Source organism: Microtus pennsylvanicus, chromosome 3 (assembly GCF_037038515.1).
Source record: "Microtus pennsylvanicus isolate mMicPen1 chromosome 3, mMicPen1.hap1, whole genome shotgun sequence".
Lineage (NCBI taxonomy): Eukaryota > Metazoa > Chordata > Mammalia > Rodentia > Cricetidae > Microtus > Microtus pennsylvanicus.
The window spans coordinates 84,896,969-84,918,831 of record NC_134581.1 but is presented as its reverse complement, the minus strand read 5'-3'; the positions used below and the strand labels follow the sequence as shown (position 1 = coordinate 84,918,831).

At 46.2% G+C, this 21,863-nt stretch overlaps 1 protein-coding gene across 3 annotated transcripts; it reads right to left on the bottom strand.

Moving 5' to 3' along the window:
• Positions 1–5,740: 5,740 nt before the first annotated feature.
• Positions 5,741–21,738, bottom strand: Ddx25 (DEAD-box helicase 25). 3 transcript variants are annotated; one of them, XM_075966387.1, is made up of 12 exons: positions 21,540–21,738; positions 20,904–20,970; positions 20,607–20,651; positions 19,832–19,967; positions 19,067–19,159; positions 18,856–18,958; positions 17,353–17,467; positions 15,902–16,079; positions 9,455–9,692; positions 8,460–8,622; positions 7,224–7,412; positions 5,741–5,947 (listed from the first exon to the last, which is right to left on the bottom strand). In XM_075966387.1, exons 1-12 carry the CDS (start codon positions 21,600–21,602, stop codon positions 5,886–5,888), a joined length of 1,452 nt encoding a protein of 483 aa, XP_075822502.1. In that variant the 5' UTR covers positions 21,603–21,738; the 3' UTR covers positions 5,741–5,885. The 3 variants fall into 3 exon arrangements, with proteins under 3 accessions (XP_075822502.1, XP_075822503.1, XP_075822504.1); XM_075966388.1 differs by having other exon boundaries at positions 15,902–16,019; positions 21,540–21,735; XM_075966389.1 differs by having other exon boundaries at positions 20,904–20,947; positions 21,540–21,730.
• Positions 21,739–21,863: the final 125 nt, after the last annotated feature.

Sequence of the window (21,863 nt, the reverse complement as noted above, 5' to 3'; positions counted from 1 at the left end):
TCATTACAAGATTAAAAGTTATTTTTAATTGTGTGTGTATACGTGTGTGTGCGTGTGTGTGCATGCATGCACATGCGTGCACAAATGTGAGTTTATATATTTCAATACAAGTGCCTGAGGAGGCCAGAGGCTTTGAAATCCTAGGAACTGAAGTCACAGGCAGTTAGGAACTACTTGATGTGGGTGCTGAGAATCGAACTTAGGTCCTCTGCAAGAGCAGTCTATGCTCTTAACCTCAAAGCCACATCATTATATATTGGACTGTAACCTAAAATTTAAAAACGCAGGCATGGGAAATACATTCTCAATAATAAGGTTAGTATCTTTATTATATCTGGGAAAAAAATCACACAAGTATTTCATACAACTTGATAGCATGATCTTACAAGACAAATGATACTACAGATGCTTTCCAAATGGTAAATCACATACAAATAAGTAATCCCATTTGCATGGACAAAATGTCAATCAAACCCAGTGAGCCTGCAGTGTGAAAATGAAACTCTCCCCTGATCGCAAGCTGAGGCTAGACTGATGGTATTCTTTGGCCTCGGGAAGCAGCTTGCTGCCATCTGTTTACAGTCATAAGAATCCTTCAGTTTGGCATTCATACTTAACACCTTAAATCCTAAGAAATAATCCAGACTATTGTACAGTATTACTTATAATGTTGGAAAGCTGGGTACTACATGATCATGAGCAAAGATTTATGTGCATATTTCCAGACAATAATCTAGTCAATTATTTTACTAAATAATAATCCCAAGACTGGTAACAACAGGCAAAACCACACTTCATTATTTCACTATCAGACGTGCACTATGGTGAACTGTGCTCATGTCAAGACGAAAAGGGTGTATCAAGGCAGCAACCGCTACAGCGAGGGAGAGTTTTGTTACCAGCGCTTGCTTTTTATTGCTTTTATAATAGAAATATCAAACTAAAATAACCCATATTCTGCATAAGCTGATGGATCATGGTGTAAAGGCATGACCACTTGAGGAAGAATCCAGCGGATCTGAGACATAGAAGCTAATACCCACCCACCCCTCTCATTTGAAAGCCACAGTCTGTACAAAGCCTCCATAGCTTATATTTGTCATGTGTGTTGCTTCTTTGTGTGGTCGCAGAAACATGGTATCTCAAATGGGCAGAGCCTTAGAGATCATTTTGTGCCAAATTTGCACCGATTGTACATGTGCATACAAGTCACCGTCAGCTCTCTGACTGCGCACTCCCACGGAGGACGGTGAATTCTCACCACTTCACAGGATGGACTGTTCAGTGCGTATCTTCTCAGTACCAACAGAGGCTTTTATATGTGACTGGGCCTCTGAACTGAAAACTGGGCTTCCTAGTTAAGCACTTCATTCCAACCAAGATTTCAAGCCAAGACCATGAACCACAGGTCAAGAGTAAGACTGTCTATTGGTTCAAACTTAGGAAATTATTAAGTTCAAAATAGGAGAGCATCCATATTCAGTAAAGATATGTTCTCAGACCTGAAATAAATTCATAGTTATTTTGATCAAGAAGAACAGTAAAGACCCTGGTTTGCCATTAAATGAAGGACAGTTTCCCCAGAGTTTGTCTTCCTCATAGCAGAGCTTTCTGCTTGTTTATAACTTCCCCAGAAGTAGAAGGCGAAAACGCTGGTCCAAGGAGGCTGGGAAGTTAACGAGCTGGCTCGGGGGCCTTCTGTGAGGGTGTCTAGACAGTTACTTTTCTCGTCCAGCCTCACCATACTTCATGCGTGTTTCCTATTATTTTACTAGTTCTGTCTGAAGCAGAAATTCTACATTAAAATTGGAGAATGGGTACATGCCTTAATCCTACTCAGGAGGCAGAGGCAGCTGGAGCTTTGTGAGTCTGAGGCCCAGACTGGTCTAAATAGCAAGCTCCAGACCAGGCATGGCTGCACAATGAGGCTTATCTCAGACCTCTCTCTCTCTCTCTCTCTCTCTCTCTCTCTCTCTCTCTCACACACACACACACACACACACACACAGGTGGCTCATTGGTAGAGGCACTTGCCACTAAGCCTGACAGCCCGAGTTCCACGCCAGAACCACTGTGGTGGTAGGAAAGAACCAACTGTGAAAAATGTCCTCTGACTTCTACATGTGTTCTTTGGCATGCACGTGGTCACAACAGGGTAAAAAAATAAATGTAGTTAAGAACTGTGAGTGGTACTTCAGCCCCACCCACATTACAAACAAGAGTTTGCAAAGCAGTTGGGGAAGTCAGAAGAGTAGAGCAAATGGGCCAGGCCACACTATATGAACAGGCCAGAGCACAGCACACCTGACCTTCTAGGATGCCCAAGGCAGAGTCTGTACAAGAACCCTATCCTGGAAACGAGGGGCAGCAGCAGCAGGAGAAGCCAGCCGACAGGCATGAGGGGGTAGAGTGATACCTAATTCTCCCCATGCTAGATTGTAAAGTCAGTATTCCTCAAAGCATATAGCTAGGCTATATTTCATGTGTGGTGGGGCAAGATGACACACGGGGCTTAGATAGTCCTGATTATTCTCTGGAAGTGGCGGAGGGCTGCAGCAGTCAGGATCGAAAGGAACGGAACCTTCTGGAGCTCCCTTGGAAGACTATCAGTGTCGCAGGGCAGCACAGGCTCTGGGAGGACCACTGTGAGGATCCGTTGGCATGACTGGTCAGTGTGCCAATGGAAGAGGGTCCAGTGGGAAAGAGCTGCAGGCCTAGCCTGAGAGGCTCAGGCTGGGACTTGTCTTCCTGTTACCAGCCCAGCAGCAGGGATGTCTCTGGATTCTTTTTTTGACCTGTGCACCTATATGAACCAAGAGGCCCAAGAACCAAAGGCAGGTTTGGCACAGCCAGCCTCCTTCCCTCCCCGACCTCTGCAATCCTCTGAGACTTTAAGGGGAGGAGCAACACTTTGTCTAATCACAATAACGTCCCTTGAGCTGTCAGACATCCTTCCAGACTGCAGGAAACTCTTCACCTTTCCTTAGATCCGGCAACAGGCCCCAGGCTGATCACTGGTCACTCACGGTTCCCCTGCAGGTCACAACCCTACCACATGTGATCACCAAGTTCAGTAGGCTAACAGGACGGAGCTGGCCAATATAAACCTCCTGGATTTGGTTTGATCTTTGGTGCCAAGTAACACACAGCTGATTAAGCCAGCTCTCAGATGTTCTGAAACCGCGTGGCTGTTTCTTGTCTATTTATTCCCTCCTCAAGCCAGCACTCAGACGACCCGGTCAGGTCACTGTGGAGATAGAGAAACTGCTTATGGTTCCGAGCACGGAGCTGCCCGACTCGCCGACCTGTGACAGCAGTTTCATACAGCTGTGGCCTTGCAGCCTCCTAGGTGGTGACAAAGGGATGGGAAGAGAGGGACAAAGGGCAAGGCACAAGAATGTCTGGTGTTTGCAGACTCTGTGGGAAGAGCTGCAGGGGAAGCCTCCCAAGGGCTCTTGTGGGGCGGTGACCTGCTGAGGCCTCGCCAGAGATCTGCACTGGGGATGGTGTGCATGTACGGCTTCATTTAGGACACTGAGCTGACTGGGATGGAGAGCCCAACTCAATTCTCAAATAGCTAGACAAAAAAAAAAATAAAACAAAACAAAAAAACCTTATTATGTCTCTCATGCTTGCTTATCCTATGTTTTCCTATTGGGGTTCAAAACTATGGAAAAATGCGAATGAACGAGGAGGCATCAAAAGATGAAAAATAGTTACTAGGAGAGTTGCTATCATGGTCACCGTGACGGGCGAGGTACTGAGTACACAAGGTAACAGTTTCCAGTCGCAGAGAGGACAGCAGATGCATGTAAACAGGTGAGTAGATATTCCCAAATGACGGCTCCTTCTGGCAAACTCTGTCTCCGAGAACCTCTGGGCCTCAGCTTGCTGCAGACAGTGCCCCTTCTATCCACTGCTCAGCCAACACTTAGAGTTCTCTACCTAACATCTTCTGGCTTTGTCTATGCAGACAGGGACGGGCAGGATGAGCTGGCTCTGGGACACTGCCCCGGTGGACCCATGGTGAGAAGTATGTCCCACTTCCCTGGAGGCGGCTATTAGGGACCCATTTGTGTGACACTAGATATATATGTTCTTCCCTCTTAGCTGTTTGGATGCTGGCTTATACTGGGTCTCCGCCATTACACTCTCTGCTGAGGTGTCTTGAATCTTATTTATCTTCCTTTCCATGCTGCTTAGCACAAGGATGCATGATAAATACCCGGCATTGCATGGGGGAGCCTGCTGGTTCTTCCATCCCTACACTTAGGGATCAACATGGGCACAGTGCACTGTCAAAATAGCTAAGCCACAAACCGCATGCACAGCAGGGTGACAATCACTCACTGGAGACACCTCACCCACAGCAGGGTGACAATCACTCACTAGAGACACCTCACCCACAGCAGGGTGACAATCACTCACTGGAGACGCCACTCTCAGTGTAGAGTGTGGCAGAGCTGCAGGCTTCAGGCTTTCTGAGACTCTAGCCATTCATCCCATTTTTTTTTTCAAGCTCATGATTTAATTTCTAAGTAGCAAATGTGGTTAATGAAGAACATTTTTGCTGTCGAGCGTGGTGGTGCACTCCTTTAATCCCAGCACTCGGGAGGCAGAGGCAGAGGCAGAGGCAGGTGGGTCTCTATGAGTTCAAGGCCAGCCTGGTCTACCTACACAGAGAGTTCCAGGACAGTCAGGGCTGTTTCACAGAGAAACCTTGTCTTGGGAAAAAAAAAATTTTTTTTTTTTTGCTTGCAGAAATAGGTCTACATTATTGTGGAAGATTTAATTTTTTTCTTTGAAACAAACTTTTTTAAATTTTGGGACAGGGTCTTGCTGTGTTGACTAGGCTGGTCTTGAAATTGTGGCAATCCACCTGACTCTCCTCCTTGAATGCTGGGATTGTAGGTATGCACCACCATGCTCTGCTACCATGAAGCTTTTATAAACAAAATCTTTGATTCCCTGACATGTTACTTCTGGGTTTATTTTGCTTTTAATTTTTTTGGTGAATTTGTGTGATGCACGCATGTATGGGGTGTGCATGTGTGTGTCTGTGTGTATGCATGTGCATGTGAGCGCAGGTGCTTGCGGGCATGTTTCCGAGGCACTGTCTCTTACTGCACTAGGAGCTTTCCATTTCAGTGAGTTCCTAGATCTATGTCTCTGGCTCCCAACTCTGGCCTTTCTGTGGGGGCTAAGGATGTACACTCAGACTCTCAGGCTAGCACAAAGACAGCCAGCACGCTACCCTCTGAGCCGCAGCTCCTCAGGTCCTCGCTTCTTGTTTTTGAAGCCTTCACTGCCCATTTTTGGGAAATGTCTAGAATAAAACCATATTTTCAAAGACTATGATATAACATGACAGAATAAATCCTAATTTGAAGACAGTTAACAAGCAGAAGAGGGAAAGATTCTGAAATTCTGGATATCACTTAAAATATTAAAAGGTAAAATGTTCTCTCAGAAAATTTTAAAGTATACTTTTCACCTGAGAGCATGGGGCAGGAATGGGGAAATTAATATGCAGAAAGGGCAAGGTGCAGCGAGGCCTGACAATGGGTGGCTTCTGTCTCCAGCTGGAATTCTAAAATCAGTGATGTTCTACTGCCCCCTCGTGGCCAGGTTCATAAGTAGCTCAAAGGAGTAGTTCCTGAAGAGAGAAGATGCAATCTTGAGTTCTCATTTAGAATGGCCACGTGCTTTGAATCAAATTGGTTCAAAAAGACCCCAGGTCTTAGAATGAAGAGTATCATGACATTTATTTTTTCATCTGTGCCATTTTCACCTTGACAGAGCCTCAACATAGAAAATTATCTTCAAAACCTGCTGGAGCATTCTCACACAAACTAGGAGAGCCCACAAACAACAAAGGCCTTTCTTCAGTATTCGATCTTTTCAATCTCATCCAAGTCTTCTGGGTCAAGCTGCTTAATATTGCTATCTGAAAGAACAAAGAGAAAGGAAGCAGTCTCAGCCCAGGTCCTAAATGCAAGTTAATGTGAGCCAGCGAAAACAGTGACACCTTTGAAGATAACCCTTTTCTAACTAAGCAGGGTGTGGTGGCGGCACACGCCCTTAATCCCAGCACTCAGGAGGCAAAGGCAGGTGGATCTCTGTGCGGCCAGCCAGGTCTATATAGTGAGACTGTCTCAACAAACAAACACACACTTGCTCCTGTGACATTCTGTAGAGAAAGCCCAGGACAAGTGACACATCAAATAGTTGACCCACATACAATAACACAGCACAGATAGACTGGATCGAGAAAGTACACGTCCAGATACTTGAGAAAAAGAGGCTATGCCGACAGTGAGAAAAGCTGGGGAGGACCACGCCTCCCCACTGTAGTTACTTAAGAGTTAACATGGCAGCGGTAGCCTGCATGGACCCTTATCTCCTAGCCACTCCAGGGAATGTAAGATGGGGTGCCTAAGCAATCCTTTAGAGGGTCAGTGGGATATGCATCAGTCAGCCTGAAATTCTACCCCAAATGTTCTATGAGTCCACTTCCTGGGGAGGGTGCCCACTGCTAACAACAAAGGCCCATCAGGAAAACAGCACTTACTGCCTTTCTGCCACGCTCCCCGCTCACATCTATGCTCTCTTGGGCTTGGAGTAATTTTGCTTGTTTGTTTCAAGACGAATTCTTACTATGTGGCTCTGCCTGTCCTGGAACTCACGATGCAGACCAGGCTGCCTCTGCCTCCTGAGTACTGGGATTAAAGGCGTGTGCCAGTACACTTGACTTTTGCTGGTGAGGGGGTACAACTACTGGGTGATAAAACCCCTGACGCTCCTGTGAGGGCATTCTTCCAGTTGTGGGGCCCAGTTGGCTAGCTGAGGCTGCTTGTTTAGGAGTGGGGCTGGGGAAGGGTTACAAAGTTCAAGTCAGGTCAGAGAGTGCGGGACAAGAGAAGGAGAAACTATGAAAGTGGAAATTGGGAGACAATAGACCCTGAAGGAGTTCTTTACCTTGTGGTACTGCTCTATGGGCATAAAATTCTACAGACTGCAGAGTGAGCTCATGTGACTTCTACTTGACACGTACAACTTCTGCTTAACCACAAAGGAATTATGTGTTTACTTGTATGACTCTCTTCCTATGAATTAGAAGCAATTCCCTCACGACCTCTGCTCCACACAGCCCCTCTCTGCCCTCATGGCTGGTATGAGTAAGTCTGTGGGTCCCACTGCGCATGTGAAAGCCTGCTACTTACTGAAGTGGTCCTGTATTTTCATGAGCAGTGGCAGTTTATCCACTTCAATCATGTTGAAGGCGAGACCTTTTTTCCCAAAGCGTCCTGTCCTCCCTATACGGTGGAGGTAAGTCTCATAGTCTGGTTCTTCTGACTGGTTTATAGGAAGGTCAAAGTTCACAACGATGGTGACCTGCTTCACATCAATTCCTAGGAGAAGAAAGGAACTATGGTGTCTTGCAATAATTTCTTCAAGACAAACCCACCAAGAACTGTATTTGCCAAAGGAATTCTCACATGTGGGTCATAACACAGATCAGTCTGCTTGCACACTCGGTGCCTGTGCTGCTCGGTAAGAATGCTACATCTGCGGAAATCTAAACAGTCACAAGTCATGGATGTGTATAGGCGAGCAGGGAAATGGAAGACAGAGACCCTCGCCAAGCTCCTCCCAATCTGTGGCCTAAGTGCCCTGCAGGCTCCTAGGTCCATGGTCTTCTCACCCATTATGGGGTGCAGCTCAACTCTACTCCACGACTGGGTTCGCATCAGGTCTTTTTCATCTCTTGCCCAGCGTTACCACCTCTACATTCCATTCCATGCTACAATGTTTTTCCCTCTGTCTCTTCTCCCACTTCTCTAAAGTCTCACAGGATGGGCACCACAGCCATGTCCAGGGCACTTGCGCCACACCTAGAACATACACTCCTCCAGCCATCCAGCCATGCACAAGCTCACCTCATCCTCATGTTCAGCTCCAGTTACACAGGCAGCCATTTTCCAAAGTATTTCCCTACCCAGCTGAACTGTTCTCCAGGCTGGTGACGTGGCTCAGTGGTAGAGCTCCCACCTTGCAAGCACAGGGTCTGGGGTTCAATACCAGCATTAAGAACTAAGCTGAACTATCTTCCTTCCTTCAATACTTTTCAACCCTCGTGCTGCCTAGGATACCTCTATGCTCTCTGGGCCTTCCATCCCCACGCTGACAGGCTGCCCTCTCTGCTCCGAGCCTTCTACTGCTGCATGTAGCCAGCATCATGTGAGGTGGACACATAGTCAGCCACAGAGGCTACACACTATATGATGCAACTCAGGCATTAGTCTGAGACAGAGAAATACTGAAATCTCATCAACAACTGCCAGAGGCAACGTGCTGGGAGGAGATAGGGCAATGTTGGGGGGTGGCAGGCTCTGAGTTTGATTGCGGTGGTGTACACCACTGCATACACTTCACAGTGACACCCAACTCTCACATACCTCGAGCACAGACATTGGTTGTTATCAGAACTTTCTCTTTGCCGTCTCGGAACCTCTGGATGATGGACGCTCGCTGCTCCACCGTGAGTTCCCCGCTCAGCAAGGATACCTGGTGGCCGTCCTGCATCATTTCCACAGTCAGCCACTTGGCGTTGCGACGGGTCTGGGAGAGACAGAACAGCAGCAGGTCAAAGCAGACTGGCTCTCCTGGGATGCTCACGGGTGTAGGGTGAAAGCTGCGGAGGGGTTTTGTTTCCCCCCTTCTCTAAGTCTTGCAAGAAGCCTTAGACTGTGGCATGGCATTCTCTGCAATTCTAAGAATCATATTCTGTCAACCTGACCAAGCTTTGGCCTTCTTTTCCACAAACTGAAGCCAAAACCAAACCAACAAACACTACAAGAGTTCTTTGCAGGAGCCATGCGATTAACATCTTTGCGTACACAATAAAATAGCTCCCCCATTTCTGCTTCTTCATCATCAGCATCGTTTTTGTTAAATGGAACAAAAAGAAAACAACTGCAAAGCCAAGACACTGCCAAGTTTCCATGGCTGTCCTGGGGCAGCAGAGACCAGCTGAGAGCAGGAGCCATGTCTCAACAACCTGCTCACAAGGCTTAGCATGTTCACAGGGTAGGGACGAGAATAGAACATATGAACGTGAAGTGTCAGAGAGGAAAAAGAAAACACCCCCCCCCATAAAATAAGCAGTGGGACATCAGTATAAGTAACACCATGGACAGGGAAAGGCTACAGCAAACCTCAAGCCATGTGTGGAGGTGTCAGCAGCCGGGCCTCGGAAAGGGACCTTTATTTAAGATCCCATCCCATTAGTCAACCTTCCTAAGTTCTGCCCTGAAACTGGAGATTCTACTCAAAGTTGTTCTGAGGGTTAAAATGAACATGGAGCCTGGCTAGATGGCATGTATTCCCAGTACTGTCTCCCCTCTGCTCGTGTGGGATCTGTCCGTGGCAAAGACACAGGCAGCAGGCTTGCCTGGCAGAAGATGATGGCCTGGCCAATGGTGATGCCACCATAGATGTTACACAGGGCTTGATACTTGTCTTTTCTGTTTTCACACAACACATAATACTGTCGGATGTTGTTTAGGGTCAGTTCCTCTTTTCGTAACTTGATAACATTGGGGTCAGGAATGATCCGTTCCGCAAACTGCCACACAGAGTCCTCGAAGGTCGCGGAGAAGAGGAGCATCTGGCATTCGGAGGGTAAGGCTCTGGAAGAGAAAGGAAGGTGGCCGTCACCCAGCTAGCAGGCTGTCGCCCTTCAAGCCCCGGCATCAGCTGCTCTGTGCACACTTGTAGCATATGTGGTGCTGTGTGCCGTGATCAGCTCCACCTTTACACCACAAGTCAAGCAGCCTGTCCCTATCTGCCACCAACAATCTGGAAAAATATATATGGGATGTGAGTCTCAGAGCCAAGTTCAGACACGCAGTCGGGAGGGTCGGCAGTCATGCCCATCTCCTCCTACAGTCAGGAGTCTCACACTGGCACACATCTGAAGGGGATGCAGTGAACCACTTGTTTTAACAACCAGAAGAAGGGAATCAGAACAGGGGGTGGGGAGCAACCAACACAAGTGCTCCAATTATTATACAGTATCCTCCTGAGCAGGAAAGAGAAGGGGCCTTTTCAGAAGCCCCCTTCGACTACTAAATCTTGAGTTCTGACTCATTTACTTTACAACATAAACACATTAACTTACTGGTTAGAGGGTAGCAAGAGGGGAGTCTCTCTTGATCTCTGGCCATAGTGAATGGCTGGATCCCTCACTTCAGCAGATAAACACTACCAGGAGACTAGTGCAAAAATTCCATATTTGGAGCTATGAGCCGTAATAGTAGGTGGAGATAAGTCATGTGGCTAAAGGGAGCGAACCAAATGAAAGCATGTATACTTCCTGGTAGCCTCTTCTCACCCAGACTGCCAGCAGCCGAGCTCTGCCACCTGGAAGGAGACCTGAACACCATACATCTCTATTCCAATGCCCCCGTATGACAATCCCCCTAACGTAAAGCTTTCAAGGTATTGACCTTGAGAGCTGGCTAATGCAATTTAGTCTCTCAGATTATGGAAGAGCAGGCAAGTATTGGCAGAGAAGCAAGGTCAACCTTTGTGAAAGGCAGATGCAGCAAACAAACCAGGCAAGCAGCCAGTTTAGACGATGTTGTAAACTCAGAATTGGAGTAGGTGGGCCATCTGTCTATGTGTTACTTTCATTGGTTAATAAAGAAACTGCCTTGGCTTTTTGATAGGGCAGAATTCAGATAGGTGGAGTAGACTGAACAGAATGCTGGGAGAAAGAAAGCAGAGTCAGGCAGATGCCATGATTCCCCTTCCCAAGACAGACGCTGGCTAGACTCATGCCGGTAAGCCACGACCTTGTGGTGGCTTACAGATTATTAGATATGTGAGAGTTAGCCAATAAGACACTAGAACCAATGGACCAGGCAGTGTTTAAATGAATACAGTTTCCTTGTAATTATTTCAGGTGTAAACTAGCTGGGGAGCTGGGATCCCAGCAGGAATGCAGCCCGCCGCTCCTTTTGCAACACAGAATAGACAAAATAGCAGCAACAATACCCTACAAAAATACTGAAATTAGTACCCTCAGTGAGGGAAGGTAGGTGCTGCATCCAGAACACAAGAACAGGAAGTGGTGGAAAAGAACTAGAAAATACCACCAGTAGGATCCAGACAGGAAAAAGAAAGCCAGAGACTGCATTTTAACCTCAGACAGGGGAAGTGCACAACAAACACAGATGAACACAGTACCTGGAGGAATGCGTTGAGACTTGGCGCTAGGGCCAGGGGTCTAAGAGGTCAGTGTGGAGACGGATTTGTAAGCTTAGAGAGAGAAAGGCAGTACCTCCAAATTTTTAAATGTGGCTTCCTCAAGGGCTGAGTGCTGCTGTGAAAACAGTAGCCCCTCAGTTACCTCAGCCATAGCACCCAAATGAGCATGCGTCACCGTGTTGTCCCTGGCATCCTTTTCCATGACATGGAGTAGCTGCAGCCCAAGGCTTACAGTACAGTGTCTTACTGTGGCCTGAGGCCCCGTCTGGGTTGTGTAACTGAACATGGGGATTGTGAAATAGGTTGCAACAATGAATTCAAAGGCAAACACGTCATGAACCTGCGGTGTTTCTAGCAGAGCTTGCCTGGGCTGCACAGTGCAACTTCACTGCAGTCTTGGCTCTTGTGCTGTGTTTGCCACTGAGGCCATACAAACTATCAGCAAGTGCTGCTGGAGACACTTGGCTCAGACTGGTCACTACTGTATATACTGTACACTGTATGTGGATGAGGGCCCTACACAGCTTTCTGTTCTCACAGAGATATCCGCAGCATGGTCTCAAGTCAGTATGCTGTAACTGCTGGGTGGTTTGACTTTAAAAACTGCTTAAGTTGCTGACTTCAGTTTCATTAAGAAAAAATAAATCACAACTGTGGCTTGGAATTAGAAAAAATTTCTAACAATTTCCAAAATGGTGTGAAACACATTTCCACTGTTTGTATTAAATACTTACAAAAAGAGGTACTTCCAGCATTGGCAATTTAAACATAGCAACTCTAGAAAATACTGAATAAGCTTTGTTTCAGACAATATTTCATTCTTGATATAAAAGGCACACCTATCTCATCATTATGCAAATTTATCACTAATGATAAAATTATATGCTTACTAAAGACTTTTAAAATAAATCTATTTATGACTTATTTTCAGTAAATGCTTGACATGCATACTTATTCCATGCACCTAGATATTATGCACAGAGCAGACACGGGTCTGCACCCGGTCCTCTGAGTATATATTAAAGCTTTCAGCTTACTGTTTTTATGGGACTCCTGTGTGTGAGAACAAGTGGGTCTCTGACTCTGGTACCTGCTCTTCTGTCTCTTTTCCTCCTGTTGGGTCACCATGTCCAATTTTGATATGAAAGTTTTTCTTCACCTTTTTGTATTTTATTTTGTCAAGCTTAGTTTCTAATGAGAGACAGAAAGGGAGTGGATCTGGAGGAGCAGGGAATGGGGAGGAACTTGGAGGAGTGAAGGAAGGGGAAACTATAATCAGGATATACTGTAAGAGAAAATAAAGGGTTGGGGGAGACCCGTTTATAGGCCTAAATAAAACATTCTCGGAGCAAAAACAAAGGCCGAAGAACTGGTAACAGAGGACACAGCTTTCGGTGTGAGAGTTGATTCTTCTAAATCTGTGTCAGACATGTAATCCCATGCTACACCAAATCCCAGCAACAAAAACATGCCCCCTGTTAAGCATGTTGGCTCACACCTGTAATCTCAGCATTTAGGAGGCTCAAGTAGTAGGATTGTCATGAGTTTGAGAATAAGCTGGATATAGATACTCAGTCCTAGATCAGCTCAGGCTACAGCAAAAAAGTCTTTCTCAACACACACACACACACACACACACACACACACACACACACTGTAAGATACTAAAATTTTAAAATGGAGATGATATCTATGAACTTTTCATAAAACAAAAGACAGGTTTGCTCACATCTCATTCAAACATAAACTAATGGTAGAGTGTAAATATAAATTCTGGCAAATTCTATTCATCCCACAAACTCCTTACCAAACAAGCAAGAATGGTCCTAACAGCTACATGTCTTGCATAATTAGCACCTGACATCTTAAAAAGCACACAGTATCTGACCCTAATATTGAGCCTTTCATTCTCCAAGTTTGGGCCACTTTTCAGTTTAAAGTTTACACGCAGTTAAGATCTTCAGCTATGAGGACATGTGCTCACGTGGTGACAATACTTTTGGTGGCTCTGGAAAGATGTACAATGGGTCAAAGACAGATGTTCTTCTCCAAACTGGAAACACAGTGAAAAGGAGAACAGAGAATGGGTCACCTGGAAACAGAAATGGCGCCCGGCTTTAGTAACACATGTGTAATTATTTCCATTTTTAATGCTTCTTATTTGCAATGACTGTGTCCTACACTGGCTTTCTCAACAGTTGGTCATTCTATGAAAAAAAAAACAACTTCCGAGAATTTCCAGAACTTGCAGGCACAAGGTTCGATAATAAAAGTCAACAAACTCCAGTGAGAAATATCAGGATACGGAGGTGGCAGCAGACCCTGGTAGGCTAAGGACAAGGTCTGGGACAACAGGGTGACACCAAACCTTTCAGCCACAGAAGCAGAGGCTCACAGGGCTAATTATATTTAAAGTTACCCCAGAAAACTGTTTTGTTTTCAATAAGCATCTGAAATTGGAGGAAGAATGGTTTTTAATACAGGATTCCTATGCAACAAATACCAGTCAAAAACCAGGTTTACAAGACAATAAAAACATGCCAAGACACAGACAAGCAAAAAAAACCAAACCATGAACTTCTTATATGCTTTAGAAAAGAGACCAGAAAATACAACCCAGCACATTAGGGAGATTACACAAGCGCTCAGGAACTGGGAAATGCAAGGCAGCCAATGAACCAACAGCACAGCCATGATTCAGCTACACAGCAGGCCTGGACACCCACACAGGCAGGAGAGGGAGACCCTGAGATACAGAAGCCAGTGGATTAAAAGCATGACTTGAGGCCTCGTGGTCTTTCCTCCATCCACTCTGGCATGTCTCCTACTGCTGTCCCCGCTAAACTCCTGTTGATGCAGTCTTGCCAGTGATGCTTTGTGGGTGTAGCTTTTGACATTACTAGGAAACACAGTATCACAGCAGACTACCTGTTCCTTGGACCCTTCAGCCTCTTCCCCCCTCTTCCTCAGCAATCTCTGAGCCTTAGATTTCTGTAGAGGTATCCAATGGGACTTGGCTCTACAACTACATTTTGATCAGCTGTGGTTTTCTATAATGCTTTCTGTCTGCTGCAAAGAGAAAGTTTCCTGGGGTGAGGACTACAGGTATCTGAGGGCTTCAGCCCTACACAAAGCACTACAGACAGCAAGCAATGCTGAGAGCAGGAGAACGGCCTTCCCCAGGGCAGAGTGCACCAATTGGTCAGCCCTGAAAACACACATACAGGTAACATTTCGCAGACCAAGCAGGTTTTACTAAGGAAGGTATGTACAAACATATAATATATGTATCTAACAACAATTAAAAATAGAGGCCATGGATTTGAAAGAGAGTAAAGAGGGGTACATGGATGGTTTGGAGGGAGGAAAGCAAAGGAGGAAATAATGTAATCAGATTATAATTTCAAACATAAAAGAAATAATTAAACCCTTTAAACATAAAAGCATGATTTGACTATGTGAAGAAACCACTTGCATATGACACGCATGACAGAATGGTTAGGGAAAAGCTAAAAATCCTTACACAGGGATAATGCACAGGAAAAAGGCAATAGACAACAACTCTAGAGGAAAACTTGTACAATAAAAAATAATACTAACACAACCATGCTGGGCCCAGCAGTGAACAGTGCCTGTGTTCACATGCGTGTGCTTAAAAGGATATAAACAGGGTTGGCATAGTCAAACTCTTAGGATTTAAGCACTGAGAGGAAACGGAATGGACAAGGGTTGTAGTTTAAAAGAATTCAGGCCTACTTTCTACACTGACGAGACAAAGACTTTACATCAGGTAACAGTAAGGTGAGCATATTATTTAAGATCTGAAGATCGACATCAGAAAAGACAGACATGTTCTTGGGACTGAGCAGGTGGGGACTGTTGCTCTCATAATCAGACTTTCAATAAAGTTGAATTTAAAATTGAGTAAATACTACTTTCTCCCCCTTGAGACTGGGTTTCTCTGTGGGTTTCTTCTGGCTATTCTGGAACTTGCTTTGTAAATCAATCTGGCCCTCCAACTCACAGAGATCCACCTGCCTCTGCCTCCTGAGTGCTAGGATTAAAGGCGTGAGCCACCACCTTAACTTTATTAAGAAAGAAAGGAACAAAAAAGAGCAATGCGGATTCTTAACTTCCCTCTCCAAAGCTCAATGCAGTAAGTGTGAGAAGGCCCAGAACTGGGTTACCGGAAGCCCTTCGGGTGATCTGGCAGAGAAATCGGGGGAAACAGATGATTCACTTACAACTTAGAAGCAGGGCCAGACCTGCTCCAGCACCATGTGCTTTCTATTCTAGCTCATTAGCCACCACGCCTCCAGCAGCCTTCAGCAGATTCAACTGGATTCTGCTCGGGGTATAAACATGACTGGCAACACCTGGTGTGATCCAGGACACACACTTCACCTGTAGGCCTGCTCGCCAACAAAGGTACGGCAGAGGGCATACCACAGGGTGAAGGCAGGCACTGTAGCAGTCTGAGGGGTCCCTGAGCTGCTGAAAACCCAAAGTCAGTCCGAAGGTGAAGACGGCAAGAAATCAAGCAATGGAAGTGATTAGGAAGGGCAGACAAACAAAACTGATCATTTAGCCTGAAAATCCAGGAGGAACGGATGAACGTGAAGATTACCTTTGGATACGAATACTCTGATCTGAGAATCCTTGGGTGTCAATCATCACATCTGCTTCATCCAGGACAAATACACGGATCTTAGTCAAATCAATCAATTTTCGCTTGAAACACCAATCTAGGACAGTCCCAGGAGTACCAATTATAATCTGTTTGGTGACTTCAGTGCCCCTAGGAACTGTGGAGAAAAGGGTTTTAAGTGTTCCTGTAGATAAAAACAGTTCGACTCACTGTCACAGGGCACAGGCCAGGGTGATATGATATAGTGCTTGGTGGTGAGAGAAATACAGCATCATTTCCCAAGTGCAAACCCCGAGGGGCATGGATGCATTTAGATGCTGCAGAATTTTAGGATGGGTTCCAAAGTTCTAAGGTTATTGTAATAATAGTCCTATATATTTGATGGTGCTCCGTGGTCATTTAAAAAGCTATGCTTTGATAAAATGGATACTGTGACATTCTGTAAGCCCAGCCATTCAGAAAGCTGAAGTGAAGTGATCTCTTGCTCACGTAAGTTCAAGACCGACCGGCCTGGGCAACACAGTGAGACATTGTCTCAAAAAAAAAAAACCAAAACAAAATAAAACAACAACCCAACCCCTCCCCAATGAAACAAAAACCAACCAAACAACAACAAAAAATCAAAAGCATATAAACAAAACCACATTCCACATTTCTATTGTCCCAGGGGACTAATGGCATGGCTAAGGGGACACTGGTTAGGTGTGGCAGTACAGGAAAAGATGCCAGTTGTTCTGGAGACTGCAGTAGGGGTGACGCGCACGGCCAGTCTGTCACTGCATGAACTGGGAGACCCCATTCAGCTACAGGAGCTGGGGGACACTCAGGGTGAGAGCACTTAGCTAGCATGCCCGTGGCCCAGTGTCTATCTCCGGCACCCCAAATCAAAACCAAACCCTCCAAACAGCAAAGCCTTTCCAAATGGGAATTAACAAAAATATTCAGTAATAATCTAGATGCAAAAAACACGTGATGCTGGGGAGCCAGTCAGAGGGTGGTGTGACGGGCTTCTGGGTTGTGAGCACACAAGGAAACAACCATGCAGATGATGCTCATGGGCTCAAGGGAGAGCAAAGACTAGCTCCTGTCCCTTCCTGGGGCAAAGCAGTGCAGACTTCCATCTCCTCATCTTCGTCCTTTAAACATCTCAGTTTCTATGATAAGCATGTAGAATTTTAGTAAAAATTCTCCAATAAAACTTGTTTGGCACAAAACCATCAAGTCTCAAAAAGCAGACCATAAAAACAGCATCCTCTTACAAGATGTGAACTTGTTTGCTGTGCCCTCATTTTACGACAGGCTGCACCAGTGCTTAAGCCTGGACTGCTTCATTGAGAGATATTTTCCCCACTTCAGAGGTGAGAAAGCAGAGGAGCTAGGTGTGAAGCCAGGATTTAACAAGTAGCCAAGACAGGCTGACTGATACATACTTCGATTTCCTCGAATGGCATACATCACTTCAACATCCACACAGAATTTCCCCATCCTTTCAACCACACGGCCAGTCTGCAGAGCCAGTTCATAGGTGGGAGCCAGGCAGAGGCACTGTGAGACAGAAGAGGGGAGGGGGCAGGTTCATACAAGCCACTGTTCACATTGGAACCACAGCTAAAAGTTGTACGGGAAGAGTCACAGAAATGGCACTGAAGATTCTAGCTGATGAGACATTTTAAATTGAATATAATTTGGCAGTTGATAAGTAGCTGACAGGTTTGAGGTGAATACTAGGGGCATTGGAGCTGAAGGGAAAAGAAATGGTTACTTTATATACTTCTCTCTATGGGGCTACTTAGAAACGCAAGTTACTGGTCACTGTCTTTTGATGGAGAAAGGGATGTAGCGAGCTGGGAGTCCATGAAGAAGGCATGACGAACCACAGCATACAATACCTATCACCTTCTACTTGCTCCTAAGAGTCTGCCTGTTCCGGCATGATCTGCTTTTAATCCATATTATAGATGCATAATCCTGCCAGGATAATATTCCCCTCCTAGGCCCTCCCATAGAAATGGTGACTGTTGAATGAAGACGCCAGTGGAAGAAACTGATGATATTTAAAGTGTTCATGTTCAGGGTCTATGGTAGAGAAGGTAACTACCAAAGCACTGAAATAGTTTCCACACACATTTTCAAGACAAGGGCTCAAACATTGAATAATTTAATGGATACTAAAATCAATAACCTTATGTGGAAAGCACACTCCCTGGGCGTGGCCTCCATCACACACATCTACAATTTATAGGAATCGCTGCCGGAGGAAGGCTTTTTATCACATATGGGAAGTCAGCCCATGAAAGAACTTTCTGGTGCCCTTTGGAGGAAAAAGGGAAACAGTACTAGATTTCCTTTTTGTGAAAAAGAAATGAGGCCAGAACTGTGAGCTGGGTGCCTCAACCAGGCATTGTGATGATAGGAAGACACTCTGAGAAATGAGGGAATTGTATGCCTTTCTGACCCTACAGCTAAGCAGCCGCCATCACTACATGCCTACTTAAAACCAAGCATAGTGCTAAAAAGGGTAGGTGACTTTAGGAAGAGAACACACACCTACACACTCAGTTATCATCCAATGCTTAATGAACTGCCTCTATGATCCAGGCACTGCGTGGGTGTGGGGAGTCCAGCATGAACGGGTCAATGAGTAGCCATGTCTTTAGAGAGATGGCTTTACAGGAAGGAAACAGATGCTGGGAAACGGGCACTCAGCTAGGTGGGCAGCGGTGGGGAGGCTGGGACTGGAGGCAGCTGGACTCTAAGGCTGGGGCTGGGCATCGCTCATTATCCCCATACTCTACCCAGGGCGCTAGGATTTTAGGAAGGAATGCCTAGTCTTCGTTTTCCTGCAGTAACCCTAATATTTGCGGAAAGACCTGGCACCGCTGAAACGTTGCTGGCATGGCAGTCACAATGATTCCACCACTGCCCTTCCTTACCTGTGGGAACAGCTCCAAGGCATTCACTCTGCTGAGCATCGCTAAGACAAAGGCAGCTGTTTTCCCCGTTCCAGACTGGCTCTGTGCTATGAGGTTCTGGGGACTGTGAAACGGAGGAGAGGACTGGGTATAAACTGAGCACAAGATCCTGGGTATAAATAGAAGAAACCAAAACCAACCAACTTGGAAGACCACTACCCTGTAAACTCACGGATGTGCGAGCATCATCGGGAGGGCCATCTCTTGGATTTTGGATGGTCTGTTAAATCCCATTGCATAAATCCCTTTTAGTAACTCTTCCTTTCTGTAAAATAATAAATAAACAGATGAATACATAGGTAGCTAAATAAATAAAATTCCCAGACATGCAAAGCCTCTGTGGTCAGCGTGTACCACATTCGGGAGTGTACACTTTGCAGCTGAGCACTGGGACTGTTCTGACACAGTGCCTGACAGAGCAACTTCAGGAGGATTTATTTTAGCTCATGGTTTGAGAAAGGGGAGAGTCCACTATGGTGGGGGAGGGCATACGGGTGAAGAGAGTCAGGCTGCTGCTCTCACTGTGTGCTGCCACTCGGCCGGCTTTCTCCTGCCCTACCTGTTCCTCAGAGACCCCAGCCCACGAGACAGTGCCGCCCACAAACAGGATGCTCTTTCCTCCTCACCTCAACACCCTGAGTTATAGCTTAATGACATGTAATATTATACAATCTATTTGACTACAGCATACTAGAGAATAAACGGGATTCTGGTGGTTTTAGTACCAGCATCCTAGTTAGTGCTTGCTGACATGAGCTTCTTAGGCACTAAGAGTTAAGGTACTCACAGCTGTAGCTAACACGCGCCTTCTTAATCACTAAGAGTCAAGGTACTCACAGCTGTAGCTAACACGCGCCTTCTTAATCACTAAGAGTCAAGGTACTCACAGCTGTAGCTAACACGCGCCTTCTTACGCACTAAGAGTCAAGGTACTCACAGCCGTAGTTCTTCAAAGGTTTTCACCGAGTAGAGTGGAGAGCTGGGATCCTTTTGTAGGACTTCCACTCGATGGCTGGATTCTACTAAGGACTGACGGATTAATTTGTTTAAGAGTGAATTGGCTGCCAAATCCACTAGAAAAGCAAAAATAAAAAAAGGCATCAAACCTCCTAAATGGCATCTAATTAACTGCTTTCTCCCACACAGTAAAGTATACAAAAAACAACTACAGCTTAGTCTCATCGTTCTTCTACAGAAAGTTCTAGAAGGAATTCCGTAGCACCGAGAATGTCCTCTTTTGCAAAGATCCAGTTTCTTATGCTCTGTTGCACCAACCCCTGACCTTGAACAAACCAACATTGAATCATGACAGGACTGAATAATTCTTCCTTGCAAAACTGAATATTCTTAACCCACTCCTTGCAGTTTTCATCTTGTCTAAAGAAATACACCCCTCCTAACTTAGTATTTTTGTCTGATAGTATTCATTCAAAATAAAGCAAATGGCTGGGCGATGGTGGCGCACGCCTTTAATCCCAGCACTCAGGAGGCAGAGGCAGGCGGATCTCTGTGAGTTCGAGACCAGCCTGGTCTACAGAGCTAGTTCCAGGACAGGCTCCAAAGCCACAAAGAAACCCTGTCTCGAAAAACAAAAACAAAACAAAAATAAAGCAAAGACAGTGCTTTCCCAATGCAATCCTATTCATTAACATTCCTGAAGTGATGATAAACGGAGCAACGCCAGAAAGCGCGTGCAAACAAACGTCTCTTACCTACATCGTCTTCTTCATCTTCCTCTTCAGCGTTAAGAGAGCCGTCTAAAATGGCAAAAGAAAAACAATGAATGTAAAGAAAAACGTTGAAAAGAAATACAGTGGACTCTTAAAATTTCTCACCGGTTTTATAGTGTATGCAGACAGAGTCACTTCTAGGGAGATAAAGTGATTGGGAAGGTAGGGGACGGTTGTGCATGCAAAATTAAAGGAGCCGAAGCTGTTTCAACTGGCAGATACTGGGGGAAAGCAAAGATGTTTAATTAAGAGAGTCTACTTTAGCCTAACAGCACTCACCTATGTTTGGGACTGTGGTACTTCTAATACCACGGAGGTTCTTTCTGGGGTGGACGAGATTTGAAAACTATTGAAAGGCACAAATTTCAACCAATGTTAGGAAGCAGGACATCAAGCAGCAAGCCTGGTGCTATCCTACAGCAGCGGGAGGGAAGACCACCCCAAACAGCTTCCTTTGCAATGTTAAGGATTAACGATTTCATCAGTCGGGCCACTGGATGAATTATCCTACAAAAGGGTGTGAGTTTCCAATCTCGTCTGGAGCTCTCTTAGTCTGAATATGGGCAGTACCTGGATGAAAGGTGGTTCACAACACCTACAAGGGAAAGGTGGCTACGAAGAAGGGAAACCTGCTAAATGGTGAAAATCAGGAGAGGAGAAAACTCAGCAGTGCTAGGACCAGCAGCTGTGCCCTCTATCTGTATTTCCAGGGGTCTTCGCCCTTTCAAACCCAAGGTCTGCCCTTCCTCTGGGAGGGTCCTTTCCCGTGGTCCTTCCACCCCTGCCCACACCTCCCCCATCACCTGACACCCCACTCCAAACGCCAGAGGGGCGCTCCCCCTCCCAGGGGACTTCCCTCGGGAGTCCTTGTTCTAGCTCCCGCCCGTGGGCCCTCCCCTGCTCAGCGGCGGTTACGTGGCTGTTTAGCCGCTCGTTCTCTGCCGCCCCAGCGTCGCCTCCCCAAAGTAACGACGCCATAGCTGTGGTCTCCGCTCTCGCCCCCGGCACGTGCTGCCGCCCCCGCGCGGGGAAGCGCCGGCTCGGCTCAGTGACCAATGGTTAGGCTTCGGGACCGGCGTCCGCCTCGCGACCACCCGTGGTGCGGCGCACTGCGCAGGCGCGGGCCCAGCGCGGGGCGGGCGGAGGGAGAGCGAGGTGCGGGGCGCAGCCGTGCGGGGCACCCGCGAGCTTTCCGTTTGGCCAGCCGGCCATCGGCACAGCAGAGAGAAACTGAGCACG